Here is a 22,791-nt window from a genome sequence, read left to right on the forward strand (position 1 = left end):
GGGAAAAACACTAGATAAATTAAAATGATTTGAAATCAACAAGTAATCTATAACCGACTGATTAAATATTTAGTCCTAAGCCAGGAAAAAAAAAAAAAAAAAAAAGGTCAGCATTAAAAGGCTTGCCACATTTATTCTGCAAACTAAGGAACTAAGCATTGTTAGCCCTGGCAAAAAGCCTTACCTTTTTATGGGCTGGAATGTCATTTTATAGACTGGAAGTTAATTAAATGAACAGCTTCTTTTGAAACCACGTTACACTTCAAAAACTAGCTATATTAACCAGCACATTCTCAACGCATCCATCCCACAATGTATTCACTAGTATCAACTTTCTTTTACTCTTAGTATCTACTTCCAAGCTGCTTTCAAGGCCATGAGAAAGCAAACTGGAGTCCAATCCAGCTATCACATCATTAGAACAGTTACACAAGTTCCCACTGGGGTTAAATCATGGTTTTAGTCACACTCAAAGACAATGGCATTGTGCAGCTGTTAAAAAAAGAGACAATTAACACTGACCATGAGGCACAAACCAGAAAACTCACTTTGATCTGAAGACATTTATGATTCTTGCAGTTAGAAAAACATTTTCATTTGTACAAAGAAAAAACCTTCACATTGCTCAATGACTATTAGCAGAGAAGCCCACAGTATCGTTTTTCAATCATTCCTCTTTTAAACTTAAGACTATACTAAGCAGGGAAAAAACATTACCGCAATTTCCACCCCCCTGCGACAAGCCACGTGCACAAGTACTACTCTGCCTTCAAAACAGACCTGGCTGCTTGAAGAAACTCAGCTTGTAATTGATCTTCTGAGGTATTAGATTTTGCCAAAGAAGAGCCCACAAGCAAAACCATACTTATAACGGATGTGCTTTATTTTTAGTTTGCAAGACCACCAGTGCATGTAAATGAAAGTAACTGTAATAATGTCCTAGATTAATCAAAGATGGGTCAAGTCTAGCTCTGATCAGAGATTTCGTTAAATTCAGTATCACTTCCTTGAAGCAAAAGGAGTTAAATTGCTGTTAAACTTGTGCAAGGGGAAGGTGAAAAATCAGCCCTATTCCATTATTTTATACAGCCTCAAACATAAAAGAGTATCTTCCACAATGTCTGGGGTTTTAATTTTTATTTTGTTTTATAAATCAGGAATATTTCATAAATTTGCTGTATCACCAAGAAAGCTTTTAGTAATGCAGAAAAATACAAACATCATTGTATCAGAATCAAGAATGTTCCAATACATCTCTCTACCGAAATTACTGTATTGTTCTAGGTCTGCTCTAACCCAAATAATTCTGCAGAACTATGATGAATTTCTAATATTAAGACATTATTTTCCAACCTTTTCCAATTTGCAAGCACAAAAACACCAAGGGGTCCACAGAATCCTTTACAAAAGCAAGAATGCAGTAGAACATAAATGAATCTCCTTTTCTGAAACTAACTTCAATGGATTACCTCTAAATACTATATACACCCCAGAAAAGCAGGCACTGTAGATTAAAAAACAGTATTTGAGTACATTTGAGTTCCTAAATTATATGCTTGTAAACCAGTATCTCTACAAGATACTGAAAATGCAGTTTTGTTGTGATAAAGAGAAGTAGCTTTTTTACTTCATATAATATGAAATTTGAAAAACTCAATATCAAGCTATGAATTTGAAAAAAAGAAAACACCCACAAACGACCAAAACCCAAACCCAACCTGTAAAAAGCCTAAAACCAAATTAATGAAATCCCACAAACAGTTCAAAACTGTTTGGTAAAATAGGGCCACACTGGTGAAAAGTTATGCAGTGAATACAGCTGAAAACAATGCCTGTGTGGATGGATGGATCCAGCCTTTACTCAAAGACCAGTCATCACACTGCAACTCAATTTGACAAAAATGCGTATTGCCTCACAATGACAACTTTTTTTAAAATTACTTTTGAGTACAGAAGGAACCCCATAAAAATATCTGCTGCTTTTGTTGCTGTAGAGAAATTAAAGCCCATTCTCTCTTGCTCTCTGTAAAAAAAAAAAAAAAAGCTTCTCTCTGGTCTACATAGATCCTTACTGGGAAAAATTTTAGGCATGGTGTGGTCTAAGCAACACACCCATTCTTGGGGAAACTAGCTTTGCTAGCTTACAAAATTGCACCCCTAATATCATCAGGATAAAGATTTTGCTCTATTAAAACCAGATTCAGTAGTTCTCCTAGGCAAATGGCTCAAACATTTCCCTTGAAACACTGGAGCTATACAAATCAATTAAACTGTACTACTATTTTGCATGCATCTAGTCCACAGAGAGCTTGACTTTGCTACACCCTCTGTCTCAGTTTAACAAAACCTACCGAGATTTATGTATTTTGTTCTAGAAATTTCAATTGTTTTGGAACACTGCATATGGAAGGAACATTTTAATTATTAACTGTCTTCAACACTGTTGTCTTAAACCTGATAACCATGTTTCTCTAATATTTTTCTGGTAAAACTTCTCTGGTTTGCTGAAAGTCTTTTGGGAAAGGGTCAATAAATCAGTACTAAGGGTGAGATTCATCTAATCTAAATTTGAGACATATACAAGGCAGAAAACAGAAAATCTTAAGGTGCAACATACCTCATGCTGAGGTCAGTGTCCAAAATTGGTCAGACAGGTTATGTTTTATAAATTTTCTTTTCTCTCTATTGATGGTAAGGAGATCTAGACAAGCAGCTCAAATACAAATGTTTAAAATTGAACGAGTCTCACCCTAACAATATGTGAAGCAGAGAGATTTCTTCTGACAAAGAATGTAAGTATATAAGGAATAAGGGGAAAACATCAGAAAGCAAGTTCCCTTCAATACTCACATTATTTCAAGTAGGGAGACAGGATCAAGGACAATCTACAGTCATTGGCTGATTTAACATTACAATAGACATAATTTCAAGCAACATGGAATTCTGCCTGAATCATGCAGAATCATTGGGAGATAGTGCTTCTTGCTTCTGTCAGGGCCTTACAGTTGCTCTGGGTACACACACATCCCTTTTCTTATTTCTGAACTCAGAGGAGGAGTAAAGCAGCTCTTAACTGCCTGCACTTCTGTCAGGTTTTTAACACTCAATGAGAAGAGCATCTGGCCAGCATCCATCTCCCTCATTCCCTACACATCTTGCAGAACTGCTAGGAAGTAATTTATCTGGTGGCAGTCATCCACATCTTAACAGACCAGAATTATCTTATCCCTATTTTACATGTGTGTGACTAGTCACCTGAGGGGAAAACTTAGACTTAGTCACAATTTATCTTCCCTGAAGATGTTAGGAGGGAAAGTAATCTGGGCCTAAGGAGATCTGCCTCATCTAAAAGGAGGAGAGGCAGCAGTGCCAAAGGCTAAACCTTTCCTCTCTAAGGCACCTTTGACACGATAGAGACGTAAGAGAATTTGGCAGATTGTGGGAGACCTACAAGATGGAGTGGGGAGAGTAAAGCAGAAATGTGATAACCCCTTTTAGGGGCTCAGATATAACTCTGCTTTTCTTTCTGTTCTCTGTGGGGGCTAAAGCATCCTGGAAAACATGCAGTAACTCCAGGATCCCTCCTAAAAACTCCAGATATGATTCTGAAGTTATAACAACTAACCATTTAAACTATCTATAGGGTAATGAAGAATTAACAGATTACTGGGCAGCCTTTTGCCAAGTCACGTGTCTGAAGAACATATTTCCATAGACACAGTAAACTTCCCATCTCTACAAAATAAATCAAACCAAATTTACCTTCCTTCTATTACATAAAGCCCTAGCTACAGAGCTTATACCACCCTCCCTTAAAAACACACCACATCGACAACCTAGGTTCATATATCACTTTTTGTAAATAAAAAAGCTTCTATAAGCTTTTATTGGTGGTGCTGAGGTGGCTCAAGGTTCTGGCAAAGATAAATTCAGTAATTGCTACCACCAGACTCAGACTTGTGAAGAAAAGCATTCATGAAGAAAAATGGCTAAATGCACAGGCTCATGAATCATGGATGAATCAGCTCTCATGGTTGATCTTCAAAATCTAAAGAGGAACATGCCTCACAGCAAATATGAGTCATCCCATTGAGAGAAGACTCATAACAGTCAGTCACCCAGGTCAAATACACCAGAGGTTTTTCCCCCCCAGATCTGAAACACCAATAAGTAAAATCTTGTCTTCACCGCATTTTGAAGCCACTTCTATAAATCCAGAAAGATTAAAGATTTCTCCTTTCATGTTCCCTCAAAAGAGAAGAATTTGGAGGGGAATATTTTATATGGTCCTAAGTATATTAACATATCAAATTGACTTTAGGACCCTTTGTTTAAAGGGGGTAGCCGAAAAGATTAGAAAACTATGATAAAGTAGAAATAAGGCATAGGAGTGGTAGATTATAATAATTCTTTAAAGCTGCTTATTTAAGTGCTAGAAAGAAAACCTTGGCTTTCACTGTGTGGAACCAGACTCTGACTTCTCAAGTCTAAATGTGTGAAGCTAATAGCCCTAACCAAAGATTGCTTCAGCTTCTCTCACCCTTACCCAGATGCCTTTCTGAGGAAAGTCTGGTTGGGACCTACTGAATCAGCAGTTATCACTTTTTTTGATACCTCATTCACACTAGACTTTATGTTCTGAGCCCTCAGGAGAGTCTCAAAACCTTTATGTGCAAATCCTGCTGGGTTTTTTTGTTTTGTGGTTTGAGGTTTTGGGGTTGGGGGGGGGCCTTGGGGTTTTTTTTTGCGGGGGGTTTTGTTTTATGGGGGTTTTTTTTTTTTTTGGTTGGTTGGTTGGTTTGGTTTTGGGGTTTTATTTACGAGCAACCAAAACTATATATATTACTGATGATGACATCTCACCAACACTTTGCACAGTGGCATTAAATGATTCCCAGCTCTACTGGAAAAAATAACATACATGTTTCCTTTCATTTTTTAATATTGGTGGCTCACAATCTTCCTCTGATTAAAGAATATGCTGACATCTTTAATGTCCCTCAGTTTTTTCAGCTGGTGTGCAGAGTGACCAAATCTATTAAGATGCACTTTTTAAGCTTAAACTCTACAACATTGCATTCATTTTTAAGGCCATCTAGCTTCTTGAACTGGGAATGGAAATATCCCCTTCCTCCCATTGCCATGAGAGAATCTCCCACTTTTTTATCGTTGGCACGTTTCACAAGCACACTCTCACTTCTTGAATGTGACACATCCAGGAAAATATGAATCAAGAAAAAATTTTTCCTCAACTACCCTCAAAGCTCACCAGAACCCCCTCAGAGTTACCCATCAGGGTCAACCCCATCGTTAGTCACCTACTCACCCACAGTAAAAATTAACTTTTTTTGAAAGAGGTTTTAAAAATATAAGAAAAAATGCAATACAGAACATGTTATTAGGGTCAGAAAAATAACTTTACAATTGTCCAAACATTCAGTTTCTTAAATAAAGACACTTGTAATTTTAGTTTTGGAACATCACTCAACCTTGATAAACTGAGGCTCTTTTACATCCTGCAATAATTCCTATTTTCATTATGTTCATTCCCAGGAAAAAAACAAACAAACGAACCACAAAAAAACCCCTTAACATGAGATAATTTACCTAACGTTTTTGGTCTACGTGGTAAGGTGGTGGCAGCAGGGCGGGCTCTGTGAGGAGAGAAGGAGCTGCCTCATGCTTGACAGAGCCGGTTCCCGCCGGTTCTGACAGCCCCAGGGCAGAGAAGCCGGCAAAGCCCCTGTGAGAGCTACTGAAGAAAAGGGCTGGACGCTGTGAGGGGAGAGGGACCAGCCCTGCCAGCAGCAGCAGGAGGGAGAAGGTGCTGCCCTGCCCCGGCACAGAGTCCCCCATGGCCCTGAGGAGCCCGTGCTGGAGCAGGTATCAACACTGCTGGGGGTGTGGGTGGAGGAGTCAGGAATGAAGGGGAGAAGCTGAACTGGGGAAAAGGGCAGAGGGAACACATTTTAGTTTTGGTCTTTGTTTCTCACCATCAGCCAAATCTTATTCAATTGGCAATAAGTTAATTTTCCCCAAGTCGAGTCTGTTTTGCTCCTGATGGTACATGATTTCCCTGTCTTTATCTTGCCCCACGAGCTTTTTCACCTTATTTTCTCCTCCTGTCCTGCTGCAGAGGGGAGTGAGAGAGCAGCTGGGTGGGTGTCTGGCAGCCAGCTGAGGTCAACCCAACACATCAAATAAAGCTCCATTTTGTTCCTGTTTCTAAAATTCCTTTCTTAATTCTATTTACTCTCTAGCTCCTGTCATAGACTTCCACTCTATTCTTCCCAATTATTCACTTTATCCAGGTGCAGTGATGTTTCCATTTGTATAAGCCACTCGTATTTCCCAATGAGATCAAAATGCCACTTGCTGTTTTCAACTGCAGAGGCCAAAGGCTGTTTGCACAATAAATACAGCTCATTGTAAGAAAGAGCGCACAACTGGAATACACAAATACAGTCAGTTATGATTAAAACCCATTCACTTTTGTGAAATCTCACAACACTCAGAAGCATAAAAGTAGCAAAGATCTTGTTTTGCTATTCACTGCAAAGTTACATCTCCATACATATAAAGAAATATCTTTTAGATTGAAGTGTTTCATCTTCTACAGAGGTTTTCAGCTTAGGACAACAACTCTCAAGCTTGTACTTTATCCTCATGATCACCTCTCTGCTCACTTCTACCTTTTTAACACTGAAGATTTCAAATATATAGAGAAACGTATACTCACTGTAGTACTGGCAAATCTGAAGTAATCATTTTTGCAGCACTCTTGAAAGTAAGAGCTACATAGAACTTCTTCTCAAAGTTGTTATAAGACAACTACTCTTTCATTAAATAATGTCAAAGTCCAGTCTGCAAAAAAGAGAAAAAAAAAATGGTTAGTTGTGATTCCAAAATAGTCATATATTGAATTAAAAAACCACTGTAAACAAAAATGGCCAATTTTGAAGTATCATCACTATTAAACCACATGAAATTTAGAATAGATGTCCCCAGGACAGCATAATCATGTTCTTGCATTTCATTTTTTACAATTCTGTTTAGGCAACTGTACTTTTTTTTTAATTACACAAACTATTGTGCATTACCTCCCATATTTGTTTACAGTAACTCTAATGTAAAAAACAGAAGCAGAACTCTATCTGAGAAAATTTAAATAAACAAGATAAATATATAAGCATAAGCAATCAGAGAATGTCATGATCCAGATAAAAGGAATCTATTTTCTGGTCACACAAAAGACTAAACTTGCAAGACAAAGTTTAGTTTCACAAGAAACAGTCTCTCCTGGTTTCAAATCAAACCAAAAGATCTGTACCTAAGTATCATAGAAGTTTTGATTCAGGCACAACAAAACCGGTAAAAGATAATATTCCTGACGTTTCCTTTAATGGAACTACACCTATTCAAATTAGACAAACAGGCTCACAGTTTTATGTGACTGAATTATGCAGAAGAGTAGTCAGAAGCTGTGCAACTCTCTAACTGCAATAGAAAGTATTTTATCCTGATGAAACCAAAGTTCTAAGTTTAAACAATCAACTAGACAGCATCTGTGGTACCACTACATCCACTGGTAAAATCTCTCTATCCAAAAGACTAATCAAGGAGTTGACTAACGACAGCAGACGTGACTTTACCATTAAATAATGGCACAAAGTGATGGATGCATTAATCTGTGACGTAATAAGACACAGAACTGCCACCCTATTCTTCCAGAAAACGCAAGTTCTGGAAAAACTAAAATGATTTGTTTCATTCTCCCCTTTTACAGATCTCGGGGTCATATCAAGAGCTGCATGGAGCACTGCAGTTGAGGAATGGTAATGAATACCAAAGACTTAACTGAATGTTTTGTAAACATGGGATATTTAAAATACCTTTTATTTAAATATTTAATTTCTTCTCATTGGGCTGTTTTTCCTGTGCTCTAGTAGCTTTGCACAAGACAGTAGGAAAATCAAGCCAGAAAGAGGTAATGTGACTAGCACCACAGTATCTAAATAAAACTGCACCAGTGTAAGCAAAACAGTACAACACAAAGTATTATTTTCCATCCTACTATATGCACATCAGTATTTATTTACCAAAACCATAATTGTACAGCATGAACAGACTTTTTTGCCTCTGGTTATCACAGCTCCAATTAGACTTGCAGATGCATACAACTAGTTCTTCCAGTACTTAGTACTTTGGGCTACCAACAGTTTTACTTACAGTATCTCATCACCAAATTTAAATTTTTTCCTATACACTACCATCTCATTGGCCATTTTTTCTACTGTATCATTAAAAAGCCACCTTGTTGCAAAACCAATGCTCACAACAGAGAAGGGTGGCATAAAAGCTCTCCAGTTTCACTGTAAGACACAAGCAGCCTGAGTTCTTAAGAACAAAAATGGTACATGATATGCTGTTTGTGCTGTTTCCATAACAATGTTTCTTCATCAGAAACACTTTGTTTTAAAGGATGTGATTAGTCTTAACAGGGAAATGACACGTCCATTTACCAACATCAAGCAACCATTTCAGGCACTTGTCAAAATTTATTATAAATAAACATAGCATCAGATTGAATTAAGTTTTGAGTTGATTTTACTACACAAAGAAAAAAGGGAACGTTCAGATCTCTGAAATGGACAGGTTCCCTACAATCGCAACAACATGCACTCTGGTGGTCAGAAAATACTAATATTTAGGTATAACGAGAAAAATATTTAATGAAATCCTAAAATAGAAGAAGAAAGGTTGTGATTAAGCTTCTGCAAATATTTTCTTCCTGCTGCCGTGACAATTAGATGTACACACTTTTGTAATACCTTCCCTTTATTTAAAAAGTACGGGGTTTTTGTACACACACAAGCACACATGCATGCACGCACACACTCTTGAGTATGCTAACTAGACCTCAAAGGAAACCTACCCATCTTGGATCCTCAGATTATCTAATTCTAGCAGGATACTGGGACATCAATCTTACTTTTCAAAAGAGCTTTCAAAAGAAGTTCAAGAAAATTGATGTGCATTTCATGTGAGATTTTCCACAGATGTTAAAGTCATCCTGCACAACTGTTAGGTGGTATTCCTTTATTTTCTTTTTTTAACCTAGTTATTACTCCTCACAACTGTTGTGTTGTGCATGCTTGGATATAGTAACCAGCAGCATACAACTGCTCTAGGGAAATGCTTTTCACACTTCCTGAAAAGTCCTGGCCTAGAAGAAAGCATGGAGTGAAGGGTATGAAGAGCCAGGAGAAGAGGGGAGCTGTTTCATTCAAAAGCAACCTGAAGAACCAAGGAAGCTGGACCCACAGCCTTAACGCCATGGTAATGGCGGACAACCTGACACACGGGGAACTGCAAGGTCGTGTGGTATTTTCTCATAGTCCCTGTGCTAAACAGGAAACTGCAAAACAGTGCTGGAAAGAAATCCATCTGTATGTGGTTAGGTCTGGACTGGACCATCTAGAAGATGACAAAGCCCTTCTACTGTTCTGTGTTAATAAAGGCACTTGGCAAAGGGTTAAGCCAAAGAGCGCTAAAATACAAGAACTGTCAATGCTGATGAGCTGGAAAATGAACAGCTCAGAGGCAGAAGCCCAAAAAGAAAAGGCACGATCCTGCCCGTTTTGTGGGACTGATGTCTTACATTGCATGGAATAATGCCTCCCCGTTACGCAACCCAAGTCATCTGCATCCCTCACATGCATCTAACACAGTCCTGCTGGCTGTTATGCTCGGGATGCTAGTTCTTTCTTCCTCAACCCAGACACTCAGCTGAAGTTAGGAAACCCTTAACAGTCTTGGGATAACTGTCTTGCAGCTTTCCTCAACAGTAACATTTCTATAAACTCAAAGAAACACCACCACTTGCTTCCAAAATTCAGTCTTAAATTATCACCCATGTTGCTTAAGCTTGGTTTGGAAATAAATAGAGTCACTATAGTGACTAATGAAAAGCTTTATCTGCTTGTAACAGAGTTCTCAATTTAGCCGTGCAATTACGTTTGACAACTGTGGAAAAATCATTGATCCTTATGGACTGCACAAATGTGAACCTTCACTTTTTTTTCAGTTTTAATAAAAGAAACACCTGTTACTTAAAGATGTTCTTACAAACACGAAAATCAAACTCCTCAGCCTGAGAATTAAGGCATTGATAAAAAATGCTGAAAGCTTGAGACAGATTCCCATTTTGCCACCTTTCTCCTGGGGAAGAGTGGGGGAAGGAACACTTCATACTTTTGCATTTTGGGTTATTTAAACTATAATAAACACAATATAGCTGAACAATTCCTTTAACTTGGGGTCAACTGCTTCTATTTTAAGAGTTTAAAAATATCTGATGTTTTCATTTAATCCAAATTCTAATGACCTTAGCATGTCTGCAGCTTTTTAAACCTGCACATCTGTATTTTAAGATGACATAAATTTATGCTGGCATAGTTAAAAATGACCCATAGAAGAATATAAAGCAAGCAGTAGAAAAGACTATTCAGTTGAAACACAGAATGGGGAAAAAAAGTAAATGGGGGGGTGGGGAGTGGGGGTGTTTGCTTCTCTTTTTTTAACCATGCACAATACCCAGGGCAGACATAATGGCCATTATATAAAACTGCTTCTTTAAAAAAAAAAAAAAAAGGTGCCTTTTCTAGTAAGTTGTCCATTTTATGATAATTTTTCAATAAATATCTCATAATGAGCTTAGTTTTAAGAAAGGCTCTACAACTTTACAAGAAATCTGATATATGCATTCCATCAATATTTTCAGTAGTTTCCACTAACATACAGCTACCTATATTTTTTTGTAGTCTTTACATTGTTTATTTGCCTCTCTGGTGCTGAAGTAATCTACCCATTTTAGCCAACCAACAAACAAATGAAAAGACTGACACGAACCCTGAAACCTGACAAAGTTGTTCCAAGCAACTATCAGGTAGCAACAACCAAATCAAGTTCAATTAACTTTATTATAAACTAGATACCTACATGTTACAAAGCTGAAACCAACACTTAAAACAAAACCATGCCACAACTACTAAGTTTAGCAATAAGAGTTACATCATCATTAATTCCATTGCCTAGACGACATCCAAAATAAAAGATAACTGGTATTTGACAGTCTTATTCAAAACCTTTTCCTTGTTGACCAAGTGACCTTGTCCCATCCAAGTGCAAAATACATTCAAACAGCGGCTCGCGCTAACAGAACAACATCTATTGCTACTTAATTGGTAATGCCTGTATGCCATAACTTCATTTTCCATTTAAAATTACTTTGCTTTCTCCCTCAGTGCTCCATGTTATGTCTCTTCTTGCAAGTTGAAAATTGATAAAAGCAGTATACTTCTCCATCCCATTAAGGCCCAAAAGAAATCTGAGAACTCCAAACGTACTGCTTGAGCAGACAAGAAGCTATAATACACAATGGTGTGCCATGCCATTGCACAGCACCATAAAATAAGGCATGTAAAACTCAAGTTTTTCGTATTCAGTCTAGAGACAAGATTTGTCCCCTCACTATTCTTGCCAACAACAGCATTTGACAGCTAGGAAAAGGCCTGCATCAGCAGCAAACGATAATTCTGTTAGAAGGCAGCACATTGCACACCAAGGCAGAGCTCCAAAAGCTTTGATCAACAAGGTGAGAGGCACAAGAGGCTCTCACAGCCAGGCAGATAAATTCTAGCCTTTTATTGCTTTATCCAACCCCATGCATGGCCTTGGGCACACCTCTTAAATCCTTCCTGCTCAGCTATCCCATCTGCAACATGAAAATAATATTTAGCAATTGAAAGTGTAAATTCTAAATCCTGCAGAACTAGAAAAACAGTCATCAGGAAGTAACCCTGTAACAAATTTACCGGATGCTGTGATGTGTTCTTCATCAATCAGGAGTTTCTGTTTGCTCTGGATTATGCATTTCTATAAGAATGAGCTTTATTTCTACTACAGGCTTAGAATTTGAAACAAAATTAATTTATGTTGACCCTGCAGCCGCTTGAACTGAAAGCCACCTCTTCTGGCTCTGATTTTGAAAATATATCGCATCATTTAAGGCCAAACAAGACATAATGCTTATTTAGCCTGTCTTTAAGATAATTTCATTTAAGCTCTACACAAAATCTAAATTTCACATTATCACATTTTAGTAGGTATTTAAACCAAGGCTGAAAGTCCAAGTGATAAAAAAAATTAACACTAAGCACTAATGAGTTCCTTCAACACTTAAAGTACACAGCAAGCTCTGCTAATATGCGGTCTGCAATATTCTTAATCCAGTCTAACCGTGACAGAAGGGGGTATTATTAGGAACAACTAGGCTAGCACAGCACAGCGATGCTTCGTTTCCTACATCCTTCAAAAGCACACTGGACATATTAGTATTACTCCACATGTCTCTCCCAAATGTGTGTGTCTGCTGTTGCTGCTATTGATTTAATACACCGTAGGACCTGCAGTTCCCAACCTGCAAAAGCACAAAAGCAAAAAACTGGGAGAGTTGGTTGATGCACCAGATGCTTGTGCCGCCATTCAGAGGGACCTGGACAGGCTGGAGCAACGGACAAACAGGAATTGCATGAAGTTCAATAAAGGGAACCACACAGTCCTGCACCTGGGGAGGAACAACCCCAGGCACATGTTTGGGACCGACCATCTGGAAAGCAGCTTTTCCAAAAGAGATCCAAGGATCCTGGTGGACAACAACTTGATTGTGAGCCAGCAACGTGCCCTTGCTACAAAAGCCGACAGCATCTCCTGAGCTGCTTTAGGCAGAGCACTGGCAGCACATCGAGAGAGGAGACCCCTCCCCTCTACCCAGAGCTGGTGAGACGTGTTTGGGGTGCTGTGTCCAGTGCTGGGCTCCCCGGTACAAGAGAAACATGTTCATATTTTCTTTTGCAGTAAAGGGGCAATTTTGAACAGTGTGGCATATGGCTTGACTAGGGGTCTTTCAGAAGGATAGACTTATCGGAACAGCAAGCTGAGGATGGACAACTGGTTTTTTCCTCAGAAAATAGATAAGATATTAATACATAAAAAAGGGAAGCAATCTTACAGAGGTAATGTGTATAATAAGAAAAACATGAGGCCAAGAACAACAATGCAAGACTATACAGAAAATTAAAACACTTAGTAGATATCCATTATCATTGACTAAAGTTTCTTCCCCCCCCCCATTCTTTAAAGATATTTGCAGATGTGTTACACACATACGTAGGAACAAGAATTATCTCATGGCAAGCCCTAGCTGTCCATTTAACTGCCTTCAATTTCAGTTGTCCTCCACAGTTGCACCAACATGTAGAACTGACTCTACAGGCAAAACAGCTGTTGCTGCTTCCTCTCACAAATGCTTTTAGCCTAGAAAGGTCCTGCCCAGTCGGACAGAAAAATAATCTGAAGTCTCACTTTCTCGTGTGCAATATTATCCTGTGCTCTTCACAATTACGAATGCAAGACCTCACACTGAAAGGTTACGCAAATCACTTCTTGCAGAGCTGGGAATAAAATTCTGAAATGACAAAAACCTCCAAGTCATACTACCACATTTCTATACTTAGTTTTCTGTCTCTAAAAATGTGTGAACTGCCAAAAACAATCAGCTTTTCTGTATCTTCTGCTATTATTTCCAGAAGGTAGCAACTAATTCCAGTACTGTGCATGTCTGTGCCAAGACACTGACACTAAGATTACACTGGAAAGCTGATACAATCTTTTAACCATGGTTATAATAGCTTAGTTGATTCAAATGTCACACGTCGCTCAATTTTATTTGATCATCTCCAGTGTTTACTTAAATAGTTTTTAACTGTATTATCATATACTGCTTTCTTATAATGCCTAGGATGGCTAATATTAAAGATATTAATCAAATGCTTTGTGACAAATGATTGCCTGTAGATACAGCTTGCTCGAGAACAGAAATTTTATCCTTTTCAATTTGTAATTTATTTTTTTTAAATAAAAATAAATTTGATGGGCTGAGCATATGAAAACAAGCTTGCTTTCCCTTTGTTATTCTTACAGACTCTTCAGACATAACTGCTCCTCACTCTGCGGACACCCAGTGAGACACTTGACCTGATTTTCTGCAGCACTGAGCATTCACAACTGTGACTGAGATCACTGGGGGCTACGGGCTCTCCGTCACTCATAAGGCAAATAATTATGGTCTGATTGCACAAGACTAGGACTTAAGCCACTGAGTTCTAATGCGAGGCCAACATCTGGATGATTAAGGTCTAAATTAACAACTTGCTCCTTGCCATCTGTCCATTAGGATAACATCAGCTATCTACCAGCCTCCTACTACCTGCTTTGAACATAAAATACACAAAATAAAAAGGGCTGTAGAAAGTTAGGTTCTACTATCCTCAAACTGTAAGCATGAATAGAAGGATCCTTGAAGCTCTCTGCTTCTCTGCACCTGCATTTCCAAGACTCAGACTGTCACATCATCTCAAAAAGAAGAGTGAGTTTGAAAGTCACAAAAAAGCCCATGGGACAAATTTAAAGTTGAGAGAGATTTTGCCTATCATAGAAACTGTGGAGTCATCCTCCCGAACAAAAGACTGAGCAATCAATGAAAACTTGCAAAAGATTCAGTGATAGCATGGACAGCATAAGTGTTCACCATACCTTAGAATAAGGTTTTAAAAGATAGCTCAGTTATCAAGCCATGAAATGCTTCACCCAAAAAGTGCCATCCTGTTCAGCTGATATCTTAGTAAGCCAATTCAGCTCACTGAAACAGCATAAAACTTCTCAGAGTTTTGCATAGCTAATTTTAGCGGGCCAAGCCCACTAAAGGACAAGTAATGGGTTTAAACTGCAGCAAGGAAAATTCAGATAAGACACTGAGAAAAACGTGACAATTACTAGTGAACCACTCTAATAGTTTGCTCTAGAACATGTGAGTTATCCACCACTGAAGATATTTTTTTTTCTTTTCCCAAATAAATGGGTCACACTTGTCAGGTACAACAAACGTAGCAAAGTTTGTGGAAAAGGTTTATTTCTAGGAGGTTGAAACAGCTGGGAAAAAACAGACAAGGTTTTGGGTCTGAATACACGGCATAACTGTAACTGTGCCTGCCGGAGAGGAAAGACTGAGAACTAGATGAACTCTTCATATCCCTTCTTACCCCTCCATTTCTTCTAATGTTTCTGTGACTTTACCCTCAATCAAATCCATGTGTGACCATAATTACAATTAAATCCAGTGATTAAATTCACTCTCAAGTACTTCAGTGAATGACTGCTTATTGCTGAAAAATAATCCACATCTAGAGGGAGGCAGGAATCCCCAGTGTAGTCAAACACATTTAGATGGTCACACAGGCTTTGGATTTTCTTCTCTGTACAGCCCAAAGCACAACGGCCCAAGAGCGTAGACAGTCTACAGACACACCAGAAGCAGTGTTAATAGATTTTTATGCTACCTCAGAAGAGTGTTTACTCATCTGTAATTTTTCTCAGCAGTGGACATCTGGTGTTCTATTATTCACTGCATCTGGAAAATTGCCAACAATAAAAACCAATTTTCACGAAAAGAAGCAAAGCTTGACATGCAGAACGCTGGAACAAAGGAAAAACCTCTCAGAATGATTCAGGGGTTTGTTCTTTGGGCATTTGTTTCTTTGTCTTTTCTTTTTTTCCTCATATGGGACTCTGACGAGAAAAGCCAAGAGGAACTGCAGAACATTTTGTCCAAATTATCAAAGAAAACATGCATTTTGAAGTCATGTATAAATTAAAAACTCCACGAAGTGACTAATTCTGGTACTTATATGATCTTCATGGGGATGTTCACAAAGGTTCAGGGAAAATAAGGGCACAAAAATAATAACTTCTCTAAGTTCATGCAGCTGCTTACAGAAAGAATATTTAATGGTTAATAGACTCTTGCACATATCAAGTAGAAGTAAATGTAGGACCACTCCAAAGTGTAATATCCTACCAATTTCCTGGTAGGCACCTTTATTACCCCACCCTCAGAAGAACCCGAAGGCATAACAGTTCTTCAAAAGAAGAAGGCAGCATTGAAGGACGATGTTAAAGCATTCCCGCCGCTGAAAACTGCACATTCAGAAAGCCACGTGTCTTGGACTCCAAGCTTCAAGAAGTAGCTCTGTCATTTTCCTAGTTGCTAGACCTGTCAGGATCCTTGTCCTTACAAAGATGTCACAATCCAAGTCCCTCAAACAGCAAAGATTTCTGGGTGTTATCTAGGGGTGACTGAGGTATTGAAAGCCTCTACTCAGTATTCATACTTACTCCAGAGATAACCCTTACAAAGTTTTAGGCCAAGAGAGTCTTTCAGTGCTGTCAGTCCAGGAACTGAAAGATCCTGGAGTACCAGTTTTTCCCAGTCCAGGGACTTCAGCAATGCTCGTATGACAAAAACCTATGGATTTCTGTACTATTACCAGGTTGGAGATTCAGCTTAACCCTCAGACTGATGTAGCTAATTGGCATCTCTTCTACTAAGGTTCCTTTCTCGCTCAAATACCCTTGTGCACACAAAAAGATTGTATGTGGATTTTTTAAAATTATTAAATCCATTGTGCTTTGAGCTCCTTAGAAGAGAGGTTGCATTGAATAAAGGGATTAGCAAATATCCAATAGGCATTACTATAAGTAGCATAATGCTATCTTTCTGCAGTGAGGCAGTCTAAATACCCTTGCTTTTAGTAACTGTTTTTAACTTGCGCTATCATTAAGTGGACAGGAGTTCCACTGATGCTCTTCATTTAAGTAGGAATAAATTTCAACAAGAATCATAAGAAAACTGTCTTCCTTCAATTGTAACTATTTTTAGCCCAAGTAACTCTGTAAATGATTTAAAAAACCCAATACATTTCCCTTAGTATAAAAGTGACTTCTTAAAAGAGCTCATAGTAGCCCAGATCTTTTGATTCTTGACACTCTGCTGGAGTATTGACAGACTATAGTGGTGTACTGTGGAGAAGGAGTAATTTCCCTATCTTTCCTCTACCCTTTTGCCAGAGAAGCTAAATTACAAATACCTAAGTTCATAAAAAAAGTTTGTGAAAACTGAACAAAAGCCAAAAAAGTAGCAAAGGTAGACCAGAAAAGATGAAGTTAGTCAATAAATTAAATATATATAAATTATAGAATCAAACCTTACCTCCCAACCCCAAGAATCTCCTAAGAAAACCCAAGCCCATATCAAACCAGACACCCTTCACCTACATCTTACACCACTACCATCTACAACTGCAGCCTTTCACAGGAAAACTACCCAAGCCTTAAATCCCACCACGTCCTCGATACCCAAAAGCGAGCCATAGTAATTCCAAACCCTGACAATCAGCAAAACAAGCTGGCAACTCTGACTTGATTCCTCTTCACCTTAAAACTTATTTCATGTTCTCTTCCCAATAAGCTAAGCAACCCTATTTTCCTACTCTAGGAACTTTTTTATATGCTCCCCAAGTCCAAGAAGTCCTGCGGCCCAGGACATGGTTGGCTTTCTGGACTGCAAAGCACACATTGCCAGCTCATGTTGAGCTTCTTGTCCACCAACACCCCCAAAGTCTTTCTCCTCAGGGCTGCTCTCACTCCACTCTCCGCCCAGCATGTAGTTGTGCTTGGGATTGGCCCGACCCATGTGCAGGACCTTGCACTTGGCCTTGTTGAATTTCACGAGGTTCGCACAGGCCCACCTCTCAAGCCTGTCAAGGTCCCTCTGGATGGCATCCCTTCCCTCCAGCGTGTCGACCACACCACACAGCTTGGTATCATAAGCAAACTTGCTGAGGGTGCACTCAATCCCACTGTCCATGTCATCGACAAAGATGTTAAACAGCGATGGTCCCAGTACTGACGCCTGAGGAACACCACTCATCACTGGTCTCCACTTGGACATTGAGCCATTGACCACAACTCTGAGTGCAACCATCCAGCCAATTCCTTATCCCCCAAGCGGTCCATTGATCAAATCCATGTCTCTCCAATTTAGAGACAAGGATGTCATGCAGGACAGTGTCAAATCATAGAATCATAGAATCTTTAAGATCGGAAAAGACCTCTAAGATCATCAAGTCCAACCACTTTGCACAAGTCCAGGTAGATGACATTGGTTGCTCTTCCCTTATCCACCAACGCTGTAACCCTGTCACAGAGGCCATCAAATTTATCGGGCATGATTTGCCCTTAGTGAAGCCATGTTGGGTGTCACCAATCACCTCATCTTCCATGTGCCTCAGCATAGTTTCCAGGAGGATCTGCTCCATGCTCTTGCTGGGCACAGAGGTGAGATTGACTAGCCTGTAGCTCCCTGGGTCTTCCTTTTTTTCCCCTTTTTAAAAATGGGGGTTATGTTTCCCCTTTTCCAGTCAGTAGGAAACACTCAAGTCATAGGAGCCATCTCACCACATCTCCGTAATGCCAATAAGATCATAGACCAGCATGTCTCAAACTCCGCTTGTTTATTCCCCGTGCTACACGCGTTGGCATAGAGGCATTTAAACCAGGCCCCTGATGAAGCTGACTTACTGGCTGGAGTGGCTGGAATCCCTTTGTGCTGCCCTTCAGGTGCTCTCCTGATGACCCGTGATCCCTCTCCCAGCTCTGGGCACCTATTGCTGGCAGTAGCATCAAGCTGGTATCAAAACTGGTAGGAGTGGGATGGACTGAGGTTCCTCTCCTCCAGCAACTTTAGTTTAAAGCCCTCTTCACCAGCTTGGCAAGCCTATGACCGAAGAGGCTCCAGAATCTGTATGCTGCTAAATACCTTCAGTCCATCCTAACATGACACTGCCTCAGTCCAAAGGCACTGCAACAGACCCATAAATAGACTGAAATCCTCAAGGAAAGATATTCTAAAGAAATACCCAAGCCTATTCTTTTTGTAAAACATGCAGATGACATTTATTTTGTAGTCTGAAAACTCATGCTCTTTCCAAGTCATCCAATGTGTGATATCAAGCACTTTTCTATCAAACTGTTCCCAGAGCCTACAGTGATACCTGCTTCCTGTACACCAGAACAACACACCTACTGTCACAAAGCCAACAACAACGTGAAATTCAAACAAGCCATAACGTCTAGGCAGCATATCAAGAACTGCAGCATGTGCTGCGAGGGTGCTTATCATTGCGCTCCTTCACTGATCTAAAGAGAACTTTCCCCAATGACACGGCTACACAAAAACAATATTATTAACGTTTTGAACGAGCTGAACAAACGTTGCTGAAATGTACTCCAATAGCCACTGCTTCTACGTCCTCAATCATTACAAATGGCACAGCCCATGACTTATGGCAGTTAAACATTTAAAACCTCTACTGGAAAAAGCACACCTTAAAATACTGTCCCCTCATCCTCCAATCTTAAAACAACCCAACCACCACAATAAACTTGGGAGGAGAAGCACATTTTTCCAATGGACACATGTAACCGTGTTGGAGCCAAAAATAAAAAGCCTTGCAAACGTGTTTCCCCAGTGACCATAAATGCCTCATACTGTAATCAAAATTCAAACCCAAATCCACAGATCCAGACTAGTATAATTCACTAAAGCCCCAAGATGACCTCCCCACAGCTGCACAGGTGAAAACCAGCAGTACTAGCAGCAAACACTCAGAAATAACAGTTTACCAGCAGAACATTTCACAGAACAAAACCATTCCACTTCTAAGTTCTCGTTCCCGATCCTAAAGACTTAGGAAAGCTCACGGCCGGAAATTAAAAATTCACAATAATTTTAAATAATTGACTCAAAAGGGAAAGTGGCTTTATTACACATTAGTTTCCTCCATCCCTAGGTTATGATGCCTCCATATTCCATGGCCAAGATGACTTAATTGTCTGCCCCACAGGAAATACTGATTTTAACGTCCTCCCCCCACTGCAGCGGAGCTCAGAGCAATTAATTGCTTTCCACCTGTACTGAGATTGAGGATTGTGATTTTATTTCAGGCTAAAGATGTCTGATCCAGAAGCTTGTCTACTTTTTTCACAGTAACGTCAGCTGACCTAAAAAATACATTACCTGTACCTACAAGCCTTTCCTGACGTGAATTCTGACACCAGGGGAAAAAATGAATCTAAGGACTCGAGAAATTAAAGGTAAGCTGAACGGGGTTGGCTACCCACCAGCATTCATTCCCTAATGACCTCCCTGACACAGCAGTCACAAGAAATCAATGAAATAAAAGAAATAGGAGAAAAATTGTTATCAAGGATTAAGTAAAATTGGAAATATTTTCTAATGGTCCAAAATGCAAATATCACTAGGGAAAAGACAAATTAGCACCTGGGAACAAGATTTATTTTAGCTCAGTAAGTAATCCTGAAGAAAGGCTTTTATCATTCAGTGCTGAAATTAATTTTCGTTAGTCAACAACCCTAGGAAGAATCAGTAGGGGGTGAAACTGTCTATTCTTTGCTATTCAGAAATATCTTGCACACCACAATAAATCCATTAAAAGGGAAACTTTATTGGGAAAAATGCTTGAAAAAAGTATCTCTTTCATTGCTTGTTCGTTGCTGCAGATACAGGGATGATGACTGTACAGATGGAAGAAGATAATCACACTGTGTGAAACCAGTTCAGAGCCCAGTTCCAAACTGGACAAACAAAACCAGACAAGTGTTATCTGAAATACAAGGAGGAGAGGCAAGAACAAAGAAGTCAATGCACGAGCTGATTCAGCTTCATTTCCCAAGGACTTCACTGTTTGCTCTCCATCTCCTGACAATTTTTGAACACGTTGCCAAATGCAAACAGATTTGACAGAAGAGCAAGTACCTCCAAAATACTATTTTTTGAAATAAGCACTAGCTGAGCACAGTGCTCCCATGAGGGTGGAGGCAGTGGCCAGGATCAGCGGAGCTACTATTTGTCCTGTTTATCGGGCACACAGCTCAGAGCCAGTCACCCACGTGTCCTGCTCTGCGAGCCCCGGGAAGGCACGGAGGTGCACAATACTGCAATAGAGGTGCTACATGCAGGGTGGGGAGCCTTCAAGGACACGGGTAAACTACTGGATTTACTGCAGTAAGGAACATAACAGGACTAACAAACCTGACTTCACTAACTCCACTGATCATACAACAACTTATTTCTCACCTTCTTCCTCTTTGCCCTTTGTTTTCCCTTTTGACTCAATACAAACATATTTATTTCAAGACATGGTGACAACTCCAACTGTAAAGCTATCACCAATTTACTTGGATACCCAGACTGTTAGTTGCAAACACAGATACACTTTTTTGTTTGGTTGGTTTTTATTGTATTTTGCAGTGCTTACAGAAATATGGGAAAACCTTTTTTATTTCTGAACAGTTACTTAGAAAAGCAGATGATAAAAACTGGAAATAGTGTGACTGTGTCTGAGCAAGCATCATATATTTTGATGCTACTGTTCCGTAAGCTTTACAGCCTAGTCCAAAGTGCTTTCTCCCAGTAACGCTGACAGCAGTCCTTCCTCCTAGACAAGGAAGAATTTTTGATCTGGGAGATATTTACCAAAACAGTTAATTGGACTAATGCAGCTGTTGGGCTTAATGAAATAGCTTAGATAATGCTTTAGCAAAAATGGACCACTTAAAAAGAGACAGAAGAAAGAAGAGATCTTGCCTCACTTGAAAAGGTTGCCGTTGGATGAAAGCTACTCCATGACACTGGTAATGAAGCCATCAAGAGTTCCAGCATGAACTGGCAGAGTGCTTTATTTTTCTAAAGATACCCAAACAGAGAGGAAACCTTGTGGTACTAGAAAGCTAGAACACGGGCTTTTCCAGCAACCCAAACGGTAACCCTTTCCCCCCCTGGGGTGGGGGAGCAACCAAACCTCCTCTCCACCCTGATTCCTAAAGATAGTTAGCCTCGACTGTGAGCTGAGAAAGGAAATCGAGGATTAACTACCAATAGACTAGAAATACAGAGCAGCTGCAGAGAGATGCCTCACAGAAAACAAACTAACAGATGAAATCAGGAATCTATCTACAGGAGCCCTGCTGCACAAGTGAACACCCCTGAGGGACCCAACAACAGGAACAACTTGGAATCCTGAGGCTATCCTGATAGAACCAAAACTTGTTTTAAAATGTTTTGGGGGTTTAGGGGTATCTGGCTGGTTTCAGAGTCTGTGGAAGGTCACAGCTCCATTCAGGGGAAGAGAAGAGTGGCAAAATTAAGGTCAGTGTTCAGAGCGTGTATCTATCTACAACAACTGGAACAGAAAACCACTTGCTACTCACAGAATTCTCTGCTTACTTACAAGGATGGTCTGTAATGAGCCTGCAAATATCAACCTGCTGCTTAGATATACACAGCCTTACAAATCTCTTCCAAAATTAATGGAAGAGAGAAGAAAAAAAAACCCCTTGCCTAAAAGAGAAGAGAATCATCTTACCTCTACCATCAAATACAAGACACTGAAAATAGAAAAAGCAGAGTTCAGTAAGCACTGCTGGTAAAACTGAGTGAAACTTAACAGAAGCTCCGGAAGAAAGAAACTGCCATCACTAGAAGCTGAGGCTCTGCAGTGAGAGGGGAAATTCCAGCAGCTGATCCACACAAGAGCTTATTTTCCCCTGTAAGACATCTTGGCTTTTGTTTTTGCAGAGAAGGGATCAGACCATACAGTTTTAAATGTTGCAGAATTTGCACACACTTTCTTCTGCACTTCAGAAAGATAGGAAGATGATTTTCAGTACCTTTTTACACAGTTAAATAAAATGAAAATACATTCAGTAACTGATATTTGAAACTGTAAGGCTGTAAGAGCAAGAGTGGGAATA

At 39.5% G+C, this 22,791-nt stretch overlaps 1 protein-coding gene across 2 annotated transcripts in view; it reads right to left on the reverse strand.

Moving 5' to 3' along the window:
- The window catches only part of STAG1 (stromal antigen 1), a 195,369-nt gene that overhangs the window by 144,965 nt on the left and 27,613 nt on the right, over window positions 1-22,791 (reverse strand). For both annotated transcript variants that reach the window (XM_054836104.1, XM_054836105.1), the window contains exon 2: window positions 6,740-6,864. In XM_054836104.1, the coding sequence (XP_054692079.1) occupies window positions 6,740-6,768 (29 nt within the window). In that variant the 5' untranslated portion in view covers window positions 6,769-6,864. The remainder of the gene's footprint in view (window positions 1-6,739; window positions 6,865-22,791) is intronic.

Source organism: Grus americana, chromosome 9, assembly GCF_028858705.1.
Source record: "Grus americana isolate bGruAme1 chromosome 9, bGruAme1.mat, whole genome shotgun sequence".
Lineage (NCBI taxonomy): Eukaryota > Metazoa > Chordata > Aves > Gruiformes > Gruidae > Grus > Grus americana.